General features: G+C 38.1%; 1 protein-coding gene across 1 annotated transcript in view; it reads right to left on the reverse strand.

The window, feature by feature from the left end:
* LOC139443184 (protein cappuccino-like) overlaps positions 1-19,086 on the reverse strand; it is an 82,417-nt gene that overhangs the window by 26,293 nt on the left and 37,038 nt on the right. Inside the window, exons 6-15 of the mRNA XM_071224144.1 lie at positions 10,513-11,182; positions 7,637-7,730; positions 5,975-6,116; positions 5,589-5,676; positions 5,167-5,228; positions 4,823-4,902; positions 3,670-3,799; positions 3,178-3,250; positions 2,324-2,397; positions 628-811 (exon numbers count right to left, since the gene is read on the reverse strand). Coding sequence (XP_071080245.1) covers positions 628-811; positions 2,324-2,397; positions 3,178-3,250; positions 3,670-3,799; positions 4,823-4,902; positions 5,167-5,228; positions 5,589-5,676; positions 5,975-6,116; positions 7,637-7,730; positions 10,513-11,182 — 1,597 coding nt within the window. The remainder of the gene's footprint in view (positions 1-627; positions 812-2,323; positions 2,398-3,177; positions 3,251-3,669; positions 3,800-4,822; positions 4,903-5,166; positions 5,229-5,588; positions 5,677-5,974; positions 6,117-7,636; positions 7,731-10,512; positions 11,183-19,086) is intronic.

Below are 19,086 nucleotides of genomic sequence, written 5' to 3' on the forward strand. Positions count from 1 at the left end.
TTGGTTTGTCAGCACCATACCCGTGCTTGTGGGTTCCAAGAAAGTGGTAAACATCTGAGACCTCCATCACTTCCTCCTATATTTAAGCTGATAAGCTGTGATATAACTGGAATATTGTTGAGAGTAGCGTTAAACACAACTCGCTCACTATTACTAAATCAAGTCATAAATAATGCACACACTTACACCATTCGTACATCTGGAAATCCATCATACAAAAATATGAAGCTAAACACAACATACTATGTTCTTCAAAGACTTTTTGCAATTGAGAATATTCACAATATCATGATGAAAATGTCATAGAGAAAATGTCAATGAAAATAGAGAACAAGATCTACTTATTTACACAATTTGAGGATGTAAGAATATGTCATGTTAATCTTGTTTGGGGCTAGTCCATCAAATAGGATAGGTATCAGCCGATGCAGTAGTAATCCACTCAACCATGACCTGTGTAATTATCAGATGTCTGACATTTTGGGTGTCTGACAAATGGGGAGACACCATGTTAACAGTTAAAGATTTGAGGGTCCCTAGTTTGAAATACCACAGAAACCCCTCAAGGACCCCTTTCATTTGAATACTGCCAATCAGGTGAATATTGGTATCATAAGTAATACTTACAATCAAAGTCTTTTTTAATTCTCTTGACTTCTTTCTGCAGTTCATCAAAGTTAACAAGGGCTGCCTGGTTGATATCACTGGGGTCAGGGATAGGGAGCTTGGCTTGGTCAGTGCCGGCCCGCTCCCCTTCCACAGTCTTCACATATTGCACGACAACGTACTGCAGCAGGCTGGTCCGGTTGTCCTGGAGAGAGGGAGAGAGAGAGCTTTGTTTGTTTGTCTGCTTGTTTGTTACCTCAGTAGACCTAACACATCTCCACTTGAAACATTCTGATTACAACGAGGAACTCACAAGAGTGAGTGAGTATGGTTTTACGCCGCTTTTAGCAATATTCCAGCAATATCACGGCGGGGGACACCAGAAAAGGGCTTCACACATTGTACCCATGTCGGGAATCGAACCCGGGTTTTCGGCGTGACGAGCGAACGCTTTAACCACTAGGCTACCCAACCGCCCTGGAACTCACAAGAAAATAATATCTAGAATGAGGGGTATAGAAATCACAAACCAGACGACAAAAAAAATGTTAAACTCAATTGTTCTAAAGAACTTCCCAACTTTTTTGCTGTTAACAACATTGTTCTAGTTATAGGATGTCAGACTGTATATGATTGTGTCTGGACTAGACAATCCAGTGATTTATATTACGAGCAACAATCCACATCACCAAGTCTGACTACCTAATTTACTAAGTCAACTCCTACAATCAGTACAGGTTGCTGGGGAGGTATCACAACATGCTAGAATGGCTGTAACATTTTTGTCATGTCACATCATGTCAGCTAAATGTGGGACACAGGCCTTCGATGTTTACCAGTATGGTGATACCTGTGTCCACAGACAGGGTGCAAACAGACTAAGAATCATAATCAGAGCAAAACCCATGCACAGCTGATCCTTGCATGGCTAAGGGATGCAACTCCACACATCCAGAGTCGTTCTTCCAGGTTGTTTTGGTTACTGTAAATCTTGAAATTAACACAAGCGTGAATTAAATGCGTAAAATGCGAGTGGTTTTTGCTCGCATTTTTATCAACATTAAGACGGCCTCACTGTACACTTTGGATAGCGGAAATACCAACTTGATTATAAACACAAACACGGTTGATTGAGCAGCACTTCTAACAAGTATATAACAATATCATTCAAAGAATAGGAATTACACAATGGGCATCCGGTGAGTTATCACTGCTGGGGTCAAGAGTTCTGCCCACTTGCATGTGTCAAACTTTTTGACACCTTCTCACATTCCTATCAGTGAACTGTTGTTGGTTCAATTATTTTATTGCCTTTGAAATTCCTTAATGCTAGTCAACAGAGTAGACATATAAACAGTGTGTTGCTTTTAGGAAAATACTGTTTATTGTTTTTACTCAGTGCTAATAAGTGATGGTATTTGCCGTTTGATTGGATTAAGGTAAGGATATGTATCATTCCACTGGGGAAGGTTAGGTGGAGTCATTGACATTGAGTCGCATTTTTTGCTAGGGGTTAGCAGTCGTATAAATTTGGAGACGCATTAATTTCCAGATTTACAGTACTTAACGCATATCCTTCAAACTGAAGGTGTCCTAAAACATGCTCCAGGATGCAAAAACTATGAGGATGCATGCATATGTAAACAATAATGAAACTGCGCAAGTTATAAACAGAAAATGAATAGCGATGGTTTCAAGATTAAGTAGTATGTTTTACCTTTCCCTTGACATCCCGGAGCTTAGGCAAAATCTCCAGGCCAAAACCATCAGCCTGGCCTCGTGTTCTACTGCCTGAAACAAGTGTATAGGAAATCTTGTGAAATGATCAGAATTACACGGAGTGTAGGGAAACAATACCAACCAATATGTTTGATATTAGGGCTTGTAACACAGTGCTTGAATGACTCCCAAACAACTCCTTAACAACACCTCCCAAAAAAACTAACAACAACTTCCCAATTACCCCTAGACAAGAACTCAGAAAAAAAACTTATCAACAACCCCTTAAGACTAACTCCTAAATAACACCTTAACAACTTCCAAACAACACCTTAACTACACCTGATAAATAAAAACAAGCTCAATATTCATCAAACTAAATTCATTTTTCCAAACATAATACATTTTTCTTTAAATCACTCGGAAATACTTTCAACTGAGATTATTTGTTTATCTTACTGTCAAAGTTTCTGTTAGCATGGTTCACCAAGATATTCTGTCATTATGCAAATTATTAACAATAAAAATTCCCACACAATTCCCTGAACAACAACCGAATGAGAACAACTCCCAAACAACCCCTAACAATAAAAACTCCCAAACAACCTCTCAACAACTCCCCAAACACGAATGCATGGATAAACTGGGACATAAATTTGATTAAAGCTTTCCACAGACAATATAATGACCATTTGAAATGGGTGTGTATTGATATATACATTTGGCTTTCATCAACTTGAAGCTGGTTATGACAGACATTATTTATTGTAAATCTTCACTCATGATCTCAACTGCATATTAAATACTTAATCGTGATGTGTGGAAGTCCAATGATTCCACACACAGACATACCTCCATTCATATAGTTCCCTAAGGCAAGAATGATGCCAAATATCCGGTTGATATTATCGTCCGATACAAGAGTCTGAAATACAAGGACATTGTGTAACTTTGTGACCTTGACATTCAGAGCATAGAGTAACACTCTCATGGCATATTACAATCATATGCTACCAACAAACACCATGTTCGAAAGATCACAACATCTTTAAATCTATTACAACTGCTTTTATTTCAACACCTTTACTGTGACCTGACCTTTTCAGGATCAACAGAATAAGCAGGGCCTTAGGTCAAAAAAGAATTCTAAAAAGTTTCCTTTACATATCTACCTTCAATAACTTAAAATTTATTGTATTTTCAAGATATCAATCTTATTATCAACTTGTAACACTGAACATAAACTTGCCCTGAAGAAGCGAAGGTAGTTCATCTGAACACTAAAGCTTCTATATTGTTTATAGGTCAAATATTAATTAGCCATAATTATCTTCAGGGTTTCACCTTGCAGGTCATCTTGAGGTTGTTCAGCTTGGAATCTATCACAGACATGCTCTCCTCAAAGGAAGACTGGAAGATGAAGCAGAAGATCCGACTGTCGTAGTCAGGGATCTGCGTCAGATCATGGAAAAATCTGAAAGGAAACGAATGCAATCAAGGTTCACAGTCATGGAATGTCTTGTGAGGCAAGGGGCTGCAGTGAAGTATATGTCTTCATCATACAGCGACAGGCTGCCTGGTAGAGCAGACCGGCTGGTAATGTACCAGTATGCTTGTGCTGTATACTCATTCTCATGTATATGCTAATCAGCTTGAAATTTGTGTGAACAGGGCCTGTTAATATGCTACTCAAAAGTTGAGGAACAACCAATTCTTTCATATTATTATAGTTAACCATTCATACCATGACAGATAAACTGTAGTAATATCAAAGAATTGGGTGGTGACATGACAGATTAACTATACTAATATGAAAAAAATCAGATGGTCCTTAACTTCTTTTGAGTAGTATATATAACTTTCTTCGCCTCTCATGGCATATTTCAAAGAGACTATCAAAGCTCATGTTGGTGACATCTGCTATGTAGAATCATTGACAAGTTCGTGATATTCTGCACTGAACAAAAAATCAGCATCCTACCAGTATTTTACGGGATGCCAAACATTGTCATACTATCCAACACAGTTGAGAAAAAACACAAATAATATGCACTGTGTCCTACAAACTAATTCAATTGTAGCATTTCCATTCTGATAAGAAACACAATCAAAGCTCAGACTTTCCACTTCCGATTTACTCAATAGCACCAAGATTCATTTCAAACTGGAAAATAATTATCAACTAGCGCAGGCCTTCAGCACATGCAGTGTTGTGACAACAGTCAAGAGTGCCTCACGTCATAAGCCTGTAAACATCAATTAAATCACCATGGTTAAATTGAATTCCCATTTTTATGCCTTGGACCTCCTCATTACCCAGGATTCACAAATAGATAGTCATATGCCTGTAAACATCAAGTAGATCCCCATGGTTAATTTGAATTCCTATTTTTATGCCTTGGACCTCCACATTACCCAGGATTCACAAACAGACAGACCGACCCAGATTCATCCCAGATCATACTATATCTACAGACTGAGGCAACGCTCCACTCACTGTTCTGGTTTGTCTAGGGTTGCATCAGGGTTCTTGTCAAAATGCTTCTTGATCTTCTTTAACTCATCATCGTCAGGTCGCTGAAAGGAGAGGTTTAATGGCTGCATAAAGGATCGCAGTACAGAGCTTCAGCTTCATTCCTCTCTTTGGGAGACACAATAAACAGTTAAGGCAAATCCTTTGGTAGCAGATAGAAACTAGAGCCACAATGGTCTGTAGGCCACTGGACTATGTCAGCAAGATGCCTAGTGTTACTGGTTCGTACACATGAATCACAGTTACAAACGAAACACACATATTTATCACTACTGGAGGGAAGATACATCGAGCAGTGTTCTACTTACACTATCATATATTGCTTTGAGTTTGTCTTGGTCCAGCACCGAAGTGTCAAGATTCAAAATAGCTGTAAAGCAGAAAGTTTTGTAAGTCAACATATACAATATAGATTCTGTCTTAATTACATGTCCTCTACTTTGTTACATGAAATGCTAAAATGAATTCTTTATCATGTTTCTCGCAATCGGGATTGATCAAATTTCAAAAAATATTCAAAGAGGAAATATCTGAAAACACACGACTTCCTGGAGGAGTAGATTACATGAAGAAACTTCAACATCCAATATCTGCAGCAAAGTACATGACAATAGAGCAACTTCAAGATTTCAAAAGACAGGGACAGGACCTGGACTAACTTGTTTCCTTCTCGAAATTCGGAACAGTCACTGTATGAAGATGACAAATCAATTTATGATAAGAAACTGACCGTTTTCTATATCCTGCATCTCTAGTCTGAGACTGGACAGGAAGATGCCGACTGCCTGTGACCTCTTGGAATCCAGCAGCTTCACCACCTGAAGACATCACAGCGCATACAACTGAATAACAATTATTAAGAAATAAAAGTGACAAAGGCCTTTCCATAATCATCAGAATTCTCTGCTTAAAGCAGAGTCCATTGTACGATTCCGACTACATCATGAGCATATGTTTAAGAATCACTATCAAATAGTGATGTTACCAGGAAGTTGCTAAGAAGGTGACCAGGCACATCCTGACCCACCAGTGACATCCCAGTTCCCATCAGGCACAGCATACGCTCATCATGCTCAAATCACAACCAAATGGTTCTCATCTAAAACTGGATCTGACCTCTTTCTTTGTCTTTTCCTTTGGCTTGGATGCTGCCTTCTTCTTAGGTTCCAATGGCTTCTTGGCAAACATGTCATCAAACTCATCAAAGTCCACGACAGGTTCCTTGACTGTCTCCCAGAACAGATTGCTATCCTTCAACCTACATGACAGGTTTGAATGAGTGAAATATCTCCACTTAGTGGCTGATCAGTGTTTTGCACAACTGGAACTTTCAATTTGTGGCACATCATAAAAATACTACCACTACTAAACTACCACTGAAGAAATACTACAAGTATCATAATATATTGTGAATTGAAGTTAAGAGGGTCCTATAGTCTTGAAATTATAGAGTCTGGACCAGACAATCCAGTGATTGACATCATGAGCATCGATCTACGAAACTGGGATACGATGACATGTATCAACCAACATGATCAACCAAGTCAACGAGCCTGATCACCCAATTCCATTAACAACAGTGCAGACTAAAAACAAATGAGACAAGGCCTGACTACAAATAAAACATTTGTTATTCTGCTCGTATTAAGCACTACCTTTACACAATATTAAATAGAAGCAATTCCTAATTCTGTAATTTGTCAAAGAGAGAAAGACTGCATTTTTTATCACTAAGACTTTTTTCAGATGCTCAAGAATCCCTTCAAACTATAAAACCAATCAATACTGATAGATGGTTTCATGTAAACCATAACACCAGTACATATTTGTTATCATTGTTCCTGATATCAAAATGACTAGTTGCAATGAACTGGTCATAATTTCATGTAATCCTTACACCAATACTTACTCCTTGTGTTTGTGTCCTGATGTTATAATAACTGGTTGTAATAACTGATCATATTTCCCTGTTATCCTTAACACCAATACTTACTCCTTGTGTTTGTGTCCTGATGTTACAATTACTAGTTGTAATAACTGATCATATTTCCCTGTTATCCTTAACACCAATACTTACTCCTTGTGTTTGTGTCCTGATGTTACAATTACTAGTTTTATAAACCTATTCATTGGGATCGCTATTAAGTAAGAGATCTTTCTATAGGCATTCAAACCTATTGTGAGGTTTTACTTTCCAGTTGGGTTAAATCTCATAAACAGGGTCGTTGTAATGTCCCTGGGATTTTATATACTATCCCAGGGATTTTATATAATGTCCTGGATATTTTATCAATATAACTTCCGTTCAGATTGTAACATGTAATGAAATGTAAAATCAAATGACAAATGGTTTTTTTATATTCCCGAGGATCCTTCATATCTGTAGCCCAGTGAGTGTACCACGAGGCTACAGAGGTGTTGATAAGCCTCACTGGTTTTTAGAATATCCTTTTCAAGATCTGTACGCCAGCAACAGATATTTTACGCACTTTTCCTAAGGTTCAGTAAGGAAAGTAAGTTCGAAACATAAAAATGTTGATAAATGTTGTTTTAAGTTTCTTTTTTTCGGTTTATAAGCACGGAAAAACACTTTCCCTCGGGTTTGGTAGACAGAGCATGCCCTGGGGGTCGGGAAAAACTGCAGGGGCTTTGGCCCCTTGGTTTTTCCCCGTTATCCTTAACACCAATACTTACTCCTTGTGTTTGTGTCCTGATGTTATAATGACTGGTTGTGATAACTGATCATATTTCCCTATTATCCTAAACACTGGTACTTACTCCTTGTGTTTGTTCTTGATGTCATGGACCTGTAGTCGCTGCCAGAACAGGGGTTTCATTGGTGACTTGGGGCTGACAACTGGCTTCATTGGACCTGGCAAGGTGGGAATTATAAGACATGGAGGCAAACGTTTAGACTGAGTTGTGAAAGTTAAATAGTATTACAGCCATAGACACTATAAGAAAGTCAGTAATGGAGTGGGCTTAATGAGAGAGGAAAAGCCAAAGTGTCCCAGGATATCGCTGTTTATCATATAATGTCTAGTGTTGTTAATGTGATAAGCCAATCCGATAAACTTGGCATCACTATCCGATAAATATGCAAATGAGGTTGCCTAGAAGGAACTACTTTCAAGTTTGATTCATTGATGCAATGCCTTCTTTGTCAATAAACTAATCACAAATGTTCCTAAAATGCTTAGAGTGGTAGACAATCATGGCTGCCAGATATTGGCATAATATATGACAAATGGACAGTTACCAGCGTGTCCCCTACGGTACAGCTATATGACTGGATAATCAAAGGACAATGTATGATAAGGGTCCTTTTCGGCCCACAAGATCTGCATAATTTATGCAAAGGGCAAAACTTTTAGGAACTGTTATTAAAGTTCATATGAATGAAAGCTAGACTGTTAATTTCAACATGTGTATGTTTTGGACTCTAATGTAAGCTAAACCTTGCTGAAAAACGCTGATCGAAAATGCTGATTAAAGATATTTTTTTTAAATATTTTTTTAAAATATTTGACCCAAGTTTACTTTCTTAGGTGATGTAGATAAAGTGTTGCTCATAGTTACATCTTTTCTTGAAGTTGGAATACATTCTCCTCTTTCTCTCATTTTAGTCATTCTAATTTACTTTCAAAAGTGAGGCAGGCCAATTTAAAAAAAAAAAAAAAAGCCTCTCACATTTTTTTTACTTGAATTTTGTCCTAAAAAGTTAGGTAGGTATGAGAAAAAATATCCTGGCGTAACAAAAGTAAAATAACTCAATTTTTCAAGAACATTTTATTATATCCCTGGCATTCAGCTTGTGCACAAATGGCAACATAACAATATTCATGTCATGGATGGAAATGCATGAAAGACGCTGCTAATTTGGCAGCATGGGCAACGTTTAACTCTTTCAACACCAGCCAACCAGAAGATTACTGCTGTGACACCAAGTTCCCAGAGACTGTTGTGTGATAGATGAAACCAACATTTATCAAGGAAATTATCTGCTGAAATTAACATCTTTGCTACTACATGTTTGGCCATACACTATTTGAAAGGTCTAATTAATCCTATTGTTTATAAATATGAAAGTTATGTGTATTACATTATTTAAATAATTCATTAACAACTAAATAAAGTTCGTTTTAAATAAAAATAATGTAAGCTAAAACATTCATAACGTCCAGATTAAGGACCAATGAAGCGCAAATTTAACGATTTTTTCGGCAAATATAAGAATTCATAAAATCCACTTACCCACTTCTTTTTTATTTTCATTTGTTTACGTTGTTGGAACGTTATATTAAAAATAAATTACAAATAATATCTGTCATCACCAATTTCCCGATGATAGTGGCTGTCCGCTCACTAACATGAGGAAATACCTCCGTTTTCAAAACTTCGTATGAATAAAACATACGTCGAAGGCTGCCATAGCAGTATACATTAAAAAAACTTATATTGTTTCACCGACAAAATCTGTTACAAGGTTCGTGATTGGTCAAATTTAAGCACGTGACCTAAGGCAGCCAATCAAATTACAACAACGGTAATTTTCAGACTTTGGCAAAAGGTTTGGGTTAAATCATGTTATTCTGAACGTTTAAGCATGAAATCGCGATCTATATTAAAAATATGGAACTTTATGGATGCATAGAGCTAGGTTACGAGCTGTGACAAAGATTTCTTATGCATATATTTTGGCATTAAGACATCGTGTCCGAGCCGAGAAATCGAGGCGACGAAAGGTGAGATGTCATTTGACTGACGATTACATGCGATCGCACGAAAAGTTGGAAATAATAACTAAGACGTCAGTTTGGCAACTTTTATAGATATATTTTTGATGATTTTATTACTTTATAAATAAAGACGTTTCAGCACGTGGAACGTCTTTATTTTGTTGTTTGACATGTTCGATGAGGACCCGTTGTCGAAGTGTGTCCGAGAATTTTATTTTCAATAACATTGTGGGAAATAGTGTCTAGTGAATATATTTTTGATCTATAGATAAAGAAATGATAAAATCAAATGGAATACATATTTCAGACATTGTGAAATGTGATAGATTTAATAAATGAATGATATGACAAGTAGGTTAATATAATTATAAACTATTTTGACGTGACTTGGACGGTCTACCGTGTGGTGTGACTTGTGGCTTTGAACGGCCAACAGTGTTGAAATAGTTAAACTGGTCACCACTGCGCTTTGCGTTGACAAGCTTTGATGGTATTAGAGAAGGATCCCAGCAAGAAATATCAGAGTGACTTCCCTTTGCTTTACTCTCAACGAGGAAATGAAATCTTTTTTTTGTTTGAACTTTTTGTCGAAAAGATCGGCAGTAATAAAAAAAAGGGTAATTTTCGTGTTTTGTTTTTTTTAACATTTGGACTTTGACAGAGCGGCGCATCCGTAAACCAAGAAATAAAAAAATTGTCACCTTAAGATGCCAGAAAAAAATTGCAAGTGTAAGACATGTCTGATAAGTTTCATACCGTTATGAGGCATTATGACAAAAGTTTTCCCTGAAATTTGACATTTCCAGTGAATAAGTGCCCTTATCATACCCTGTGCTTTGAGTCAAAACATTAGCTGTTGAACGTTTCAAAAGCATGATTTGCAAGAAGAGAGTTTCACACTTTCTGTGTACTCACCTTTCTTGATAGCCATTCCAGGAGGCGGAGGTGGTGGTGGAGGTCCCATCCCTTGATCAGGAGGGGGTGGGGGAGGGGGAGGCGGACCCCCACCAGGTGGTGGAGGCGGAGGAGGAGGTGGGGGTGGTCCACCTTGTCCTGGGGGTGGAGGAGGTGGTGGTGGAGGAGGGGGAGGAGGAGGACCCCCAGGAGCAGCAGACATCTCTGCAGGATGAGGGAGTCTGGGAGGAGTGACCTCATCAAGCCCAACCCCCTGGGGTGAAGGCACAAGTTCTGAAGGGGGGTGTAAGGGTTGGTTGTTCTCAGGAGATGCTTCTGACAAATACTGCACTTGCTGATCCTTCCCAAGGCACTCGGGTGTAGCTGCAGGGGTGTGATACGTGGAAGGTGTCTGTTGGGGGGTTGCAGTCACAGCAATGATCCTCTCACCCATACCATCTTCTGGCGTCAGGAAGCCATTGGTGAGATGCAGGCTCACCCTGTCCCCCAAACCTGCTTCCTTCCTAGCAGCCTCGGCATCGGTGAGAGCAGCCTGCGTAAGTTCTTCAATTCCTGCAAGGACTTGATATTTCTCCACCTCCTGCTGAAGATGCAGAATTTTTGTGTGGCACTCCTGAATCTGATGTTCATAGTCATGTCTACACCTCTCCAGTTCCACTTGGTGCTCCTTCTGCAGACAGAGCGCAATGGTAGGACAGATGAGTGTCGGATGATGTACATCAAGAAGAGCAACATGTACATGTTATAAGACCACAGCATCAGTACCAAATTGATATTTGACCTACAACTTTTGTAGGGTTATGGTATAAAAACAGTTGTAGTACTAAGGTCAAATATGGAACAATACCTTAGGCCTCATACCACAAAACATATCTTAGAGATACTACTTGGGCTGGGATTTAAATTTACTACCCTGGTACCTGACACCCTATTACCAGGCCCTATCCGGATACCCGCTATAGGTCTAAAGAGTTGGGTACAAAATATCCAAATGGGAATTGTTTTACTGCAGCCCTGGCAAAAACTATTTAGATACATGTGTAAAACGATCTGATCATGTATACTCTGCAGTTGATAGACGCTTTATCCTTACTCGAACATATAAAAGTCAGAACGAATGCCTGTATAGTGAGAAAGAAATGTGAACATTAGTTATGCTTGTAGCGTAACTATTGAGTTCTATTGTTAATGTCATTAAACAGTATATAACATGACTAACCACGGGTCCGGGTAGTCATGTAGGTACCCGGGTCCTACTCAGACCCACCCAACCCGAGTACCCGAATTACCCATCCCAGCCCCAGATATTGCTGTCATAAATCCACGTTAAAAGTATCTGCAACTTCTCTAACCATGACATGTAATGTAAAGCATTAGACATGTAAATGATCATCATAGACTAAATATATCTGAGCTGTATAGACATGTAAAGCAGTACTAAAAGTAAGAATGATAAAACAAAAATGAGTGACAGAAACAGTGAAACCTACATACCGTATTCAACGTAATAAGTTCCCAATCCCAATTAGCACCCCTTCGGATTGATCAATGTACACAAGACTTATTTATTTGTGTATAATACCAGCGTTAGAAATTGGCACTAGTCCTGTAGTCCTTACCAAACTGCCCAATAGTTAAGATATCATAAGGACTAGTAGAAATTGGCCCATTTTAAGAGTTTTGCTATATGTTATCATTATAAGGACTAGTGGACAAAAACTGTTAGTTTCTAACCCTGATAATACGCACTCGTGTGATAAATGCACCCTTAATTATGGGCAATTATATTCTGGAAAATATATCTGTCGTGTATTATACGCACAGACTTTTCTTTTGTATCATTTCGGGCTGTCAGCATAAACCACGAAATTTATGATCTTTAAATTCTGTTTTTTTCTCACTGAAACTATATTCTAATAAGAGTCCCCTATTTCTAATTTTGAGAGCACCCTGGGCGCTTAAAACATCGAATACGGTAAGTAATTTTCAGGGCCATTTTCAGGGCCTTCTGTAAACAGTAATTTCAACTGATTGTTTCCTGGTGAATGGTTGCACAAATAAACTATTAATGACATGTCAACATACAGGCCAGAAATCCCACAGCACAAAACGGAATCAGTATCTGCACAGTCACGGTATCTAAACATAACAAACTGTGAACAAAGACTCACTAAATGAATAAACTGCAGAGTTGTCACTTTCTAAATCTGTAACATCCCACAAATCAATACAGGACAGTTTCAGCCCTGTCCCAGCTGCTGGCATGCTGTGCTGCCTGATACAATTTGTACACTGCAGGCAGTGGGCACTTACTGCTGTAAACTCACTTTCATTCAACTTGATAAATATACAGTACTAATAAAGAGGAACATATTTTGTATAAATGCCAATATAGCTAGACAGAGATTTGGTTTAGTTTGTGTGTTGTTTAAAGATGCACTCAGCGATATCTAAGCTATGACGATAGCTTGTAAATATTCAAGTCTAGATCAGACAGTCCAGTGATTGATATTGTGAGCAACAATCCATGCCATCTGGCTACGACGACATGCAATTAACCAACTGACATATACTGCCACAGTTTAACATGAACACCCCAATCAGACATTGTATACACAGTATACTCCGAGCCGACCAGTCCTTGTTTTATCCCCTTCATGCCGATTGCCTGGCAAGGTAACAACAAGTACCATCTTTTAATGTCTTTTGGTGCCGAGGAATCGAACCCTTGAGCTTCCACTCTCCCAGAGGATGCTCTACCACTAGACCACAGAGGCGTGTACTGAAGACCAATTCGAGCCCAGTTCTTCATGGGGGCTCGGTATTGTACTAAAACTAACTTGATAATACTAGAATACTTGAATACTAGAACTAACTTAGAAAATAGTTTAAAACTGGAATTTTGCATTACTTTCAACAGCACTTTCAGTTCCAAAACGAAAAAGTTGAAGATTGACCAGATCAAGTAGTATTTCAATGATAAAATACTATTTAGAGACCCACAGAGACACAGCAACGAGGGATATATATGGTTTCATTAATTTCATGACAAAAATACTAGAAGTAAAAGCCTAGCAGCTGAATGAAGCTTATTAATACAAGCAGAATATTATTTGTACATCAGACAATTTATTCAGTATAGAGGCAATAGTACTTACATATACAGTCAATAAAACAAAAAACATGTCATGCGAATGGCAGAATTAACGTTAAACACTGAAATAAGCAGTGTTAAAATAACGCAGCGGTCCTGACATTGAACAGAACATGACTTCATAAGGTATTACATGGAGTCTACCAGTATTCACTCAAAGTCTAACATGTCTAAGGATAATTCTAAATTGTACAGGAAATGATATAGTCTTTAATAACCTCTAACAACACTTTCAGCATGTTCAGTACGGATCTCCAGTATGACATCTGGACACGACCCGTGAATATCAGGGGTAGAATATGTCTTCAGCAACCCATGCTTGCCATAAAAGGTGACTATGCTTGTCGTAAGAGGCGACAAACGGGATCGAGTGGTCAGGCTCGGTGAATTGGTTGATGCATGTCATCGTATCCAAATTGCGTGGATCTATGCTCATGATGTCATTCACTGGATTGCCTGGTCCAGACTCGATTATTTACACCCCCCCGTCATACAGCTGGAATATTGCTGAGTGTGGCATTAAACAAGAAATAAACAAACAAACAACTGGACACAATATTAACAACTGAGTGACTGAGTTTACATTCCTTTAAACAGCTCAATGTTTATCTTGTTTGGTAAAGTTCACAAGCAACAATACGGTATACAATAATGAGGCCCAATCTTGGATTTTAACTCGCCATCAGCAGATCCTGGCAATGCTAACGGATGCAACTCTTCAACATTGACATTAGACCTATGAGCCACCCATGCCCCCACACCAGACCAAAGCCTCCAATAACCTGTCCCACCAGCTATGGTGATCACCATCTAGCACTGTGAAAACACAACAGCAATTTTAAAATGTCAACTATATCTGTCAAATCCATCCATCTCCAAAACCCCATGAAAGTTACAGACAAAACTGATCCACAGAAATGTCACCTAAATTTACAAAAAACTTTTCCCCAGTTCCATCAGTGAAGATGAAAGTCATAAATCCTCCCTGCATGCTGTGACTAACATGCACAACCAACACAAACCTGTACAGCCTTTCCCTTCCCACAAGTCAAGCCCATGTTGGCTGTGTGGGAGTAGACTCAAGGCGCAATCAAAGAACTGCTTCACGGGACGCCAGGGTTTCTTGTAATCTCTTTACCGATTCCAGCCTAAATTAAAGATCATCTAAAAAGCTATGTCACAGCCCATGTCGTTCCATATTCTCCTGATACCCTCCTCTAGAGATCTGCTTCATAACTGCAACCAATGGAACAACCTGACCCTACTGCCTGCAAGCTGTCTGCTGACTGTCTGAAGACAATTTAACACAGTTCCAGGCAGTATTGTACAAAGAGATAATCCTACAACTGCTGAGTAATTCAGGAATAGTCTACTCCTCCCACTGGCACCAACGGCAGACAAGCCATTGATCAACAAAGTCAATAATGATGCTACAAGCATACCCCACTTACTGCACATGATGCCAACCAACATACATTTGTAACCTAATCTTGACAATGAAATGAATTTAATTATGGGTATTCTCATGAGCATGATAAAGAAGTGGTTGTGCTAATATGTACACTAAATTGATCAAATTGATGAAACAATAAATATATGATGGATAAAAAAAAAGAACATTTTGTATCCATGAATCCTCAATCCTCAAGATATGTTAGCATGTTTCAGAAATCAAAATGGCAAATATGTTACCATATTCAGTGGTAGAAACTAACAGTTTCAGTCCACTAGTCCTTACAATGATAACAAAACTCTTAAAAATGGCAAATTTCCACTGGTCCTAATGATACCTTAACTATTCATGGTAATTGGCAGCTTGGCAAGGAGTACAGTACTAGTGCCAATTTCTAATGCTGATATTAAATTAATGCCTACTTTTTGTAATTTCCTTGCTAAATGAATAGGGTTGGTATTTAAATCATCTTTCAGAAGTATTGTTTACAGGTTGAAGACAGGACAAAAAGTTAATTCTCTTTGCATCTCAATCCTTCTTATCTTTTGTTTGTTTGTTTGTTGTTGTTTAACGCTGCACTCAGCAATATCCCAGCTATATAACGGCGGTCTGTAAACAAACAAGTCTGGACCAGACAATCCAGTGAATGACATCAAACCAAGCCTGATCACCAGATCATGTTAGTCGCCTCTTACGACAAGCATGGGTTGCTGAAGAGCAGGTGAGGCGATATGGGGTTAAAGATATATTCTAACCTGCACCCGGATCTACAGGGGTACCTACTCACCCAATTAAACGGATTTCGTCCTCATTGACCAAAAGGGCAAAAATTCTTGTCTCAAAATTTTAATAATGATCCACGTTAACGAAAGTTAGGACCAACAGATCCATAAACAAGTAAGAAAAACAAAAAGTCAAATGAAGTAAACAAACTTGAATTCAAAATATTTCATACAGAAATCTCTTAAAAAATTACAAAAAAACCCAGTCCTTCATCATCAATACTATGTTTACAGAAACATAAAATGATGACATACCAACACAGACAATACAGTGAATCATTCACTTGTCACAGTGACCGAACCACCATACATATCCATGATAACATACACTATTACTATTGCGCACATTGATGGAAACATGGCCACATACCTGTATCTGGAGCAGTTTACTGTTAAGTAATCCCATGTTAATCCTAAACCAGGTTCATGTATTGAAAAAAAGGAATTGAACCAGTGGCCCTCAACAATGAAAGTCCAACCCTGAGGACACAGAACTGTCTGAGGTATCGATGGTAGCTGTCATTAACCACATCAGGTGGCAGGCAACAGGTGTTCTGCCGCCTCAGATTAACCCTTACACAGCTAAACCACATATTTTCCATCTGTATTTGTGCACATTTATACAGTTGACTCTTGTTATCTCGAACTTGATTACTTTTTATATTGACAGGGGATATCGCCCAAACTGATGTCATTATTTTCGTATGATGGCAAACTATTGAGCAACTTTGGTAATTACAATATTCTTTGTCAAAGAACACATGGTACACTGAAGGAAAACCTGCAGGTCATAAAACAGCCTGTAAAATATCTCAATACATCAATGAAACTTGATCAGTTTAAAAGAATATTTGATGAAAGAAAATACTAAAAGTTTAATGATCGAAATGGACTAGCCTAAAATACATGGCTTGACATTGCATGATACAACTGGCTTAACTTTCTAATTCAAATTCATTAATATGAATAATTTGGTTAGTGGATCAACTGAATATTTCACAACTGTGAAAGAAATACAATTTTGACCAAATCATGTCATGTTTGTTTTCATATTTAGAAAGCCGTTTGGGTAGCCTCGTGGTTAAAGCGTTCGCTCGTCATGCCAAAGACCCGGGTTCAATTCCCGACATGGGTACAATGGGTGAAGCCCATTTCTGGTGTCCCCCGCCGTGATATTGCTGGAATATTCCTAGAAGCGGCGTAAAACCAAAACTCACTCACTCACTCATATTTAGAAAACAAACATAAACACTAAAGAAGACCAAACTGGGAAGGGTGATAACTCATTGTCTTCCAAGTACAGTCCCATCAGCATCTTTCTCTCTCATCTCATTCATATCATTTTACCAACCACACTTCTAAGGGATCACTGTTTGGTGTACAATTATTTTTATATTCATACTAAAAACTGCCATTTTGTCGAGCCAACATCAATCAAAGAAATCACTCTACAAAGAATGCAGCCAATAGTTAGTTCAATAGTCTCCTTATCAACTCTTACAACTTCAGGCTTTTTCTTCCAAGTCATTAATTTTCGATTTCTTTTTGAACAGTGAATGTAAGGGTTGATAGTGTACATGTTGACATGCAACAAGCTGACAAAGAAATTGCAAGCACAACTTCCATATTAAAACATATAAGTTTAAGAGTGAGTATTGTTTTACGCCGCTTTTAGCAATATTCCAGCAATATCATGGCAGAGGACACCAGAAATGGGATTCAAACATTGTACATATGTCTTCGGTGTGATGAACACTTTAACCACTTGGCTATATACATTTAAGAACCAAGAATATTCATTTGAATGTGGCTCTGGTGTCTTCAGTTCCAGATAATGTGAGTCAACTGTATGTGTCATAAATCTGCCTCATAATAAATCAATAACACGGAAACAACAGAACTGAACAGAACTGAACAGACCCAAAAAAATACAAAAATACTACCTATGAGAACCTACCTGGAAGAACCCATCATTACACTGCAGAAAGAGGATCTATCTCGTAACACATGAACTGATAACACTAGTGATTAATAATCATCAACATTACAAAACACAACAAAGCTACTGTTTCAGAGACAAAGATCACATAAACAATGCAAACTTCCACATATTCCCAATGCAATCCAAATTGAGTCCCAGCTAATGTTTGATCCAAAAGAACGTTCCTTCAAATTATTCCTCCCAACCTTCGGTGCCAGTGCAATAAATGACAGTAGCGACTCCAAGCACCAAGGAAATATGCAAACTCAATGAGATAATTGGCATAATGGGAGTTATTAATGTCCTACAGACCAATATACAATGTGTGCATTATGAATCACGCAGGTTTGACCTACAGAATTACATTCATTAAGTCACATGATTTCTAGACCTAATTAAACTAACATGTACCCAAGGCGATGGAACATTCCACTCCCATACAGAAATGCAATTAATTTGTCCATTTCCAACAACACTAAATATTATTTATTTTACTTTTACCAGGAACACCAATAGGGGCATAACTATCGATGAAATTATTTTCCGTAATTCTCACTAAGCATAATATTTTTTGCCTCATGCTGATTGGCTACTTCATATTAATTGTTCCTTTGTTTTCTCAGATAGTAAAGTGGCCCATAAAATGTGATGTCATATCAACCCATAACTGAAGATGACTCCATTGTTCATGACATCACAGACAGAGCCAATATCTCTACTTGTAACCGAGATGGCACCATTTTCTACATTTGACCAGAATGGAGACGAATATACAGAACAATATACTACTCCCAACTCAACATAACAGATTGTCTGTCCCTCACAAATGAATGTTGAAATTAAAACAGTTATTCACCTGAGGCAGACAAACAATAAATCCCAGTTTCCCTGTACAGGTAGTCTGTCTCCCAGAGAAGAAGTTAAACACGGAATCCAACTCATGTTCAAAATGTTTTGGCAAGTCTAGATTTCCTCAGCCCTAGGATGACATTATGCATTGTTCTGGGCTTCATTTGAATTATATTTTTCATTTTGAAGACATGTTTTTCAATGTGAATAACTTTATTTCTGGGACTTAATTTTAGCCTACTGTACAGGAACACTCCTGACATTAAAACAATTCAAGTTTCCTTTACTATAAAATTGACACACATAGGTTTTCGGAACATCTGTTTCTTCAATCATATTTATATTGTAAGATTTC

Source organism: Haliotis cracherodii, unplaced genomic scaffold, assembly GCF_022045235.1.
Source record: "Haliotis cracherodii isolate W230 unplaced genomic scaffold, xgHalCrac1.p SCAF_5, whole genome shotgun sequence".
NCBI lineage: Eukaryota > Metazoa > Mollusca > Gastropoda > Lepetellida > Haliotidae > Haliotis > Haliotis cracherodii.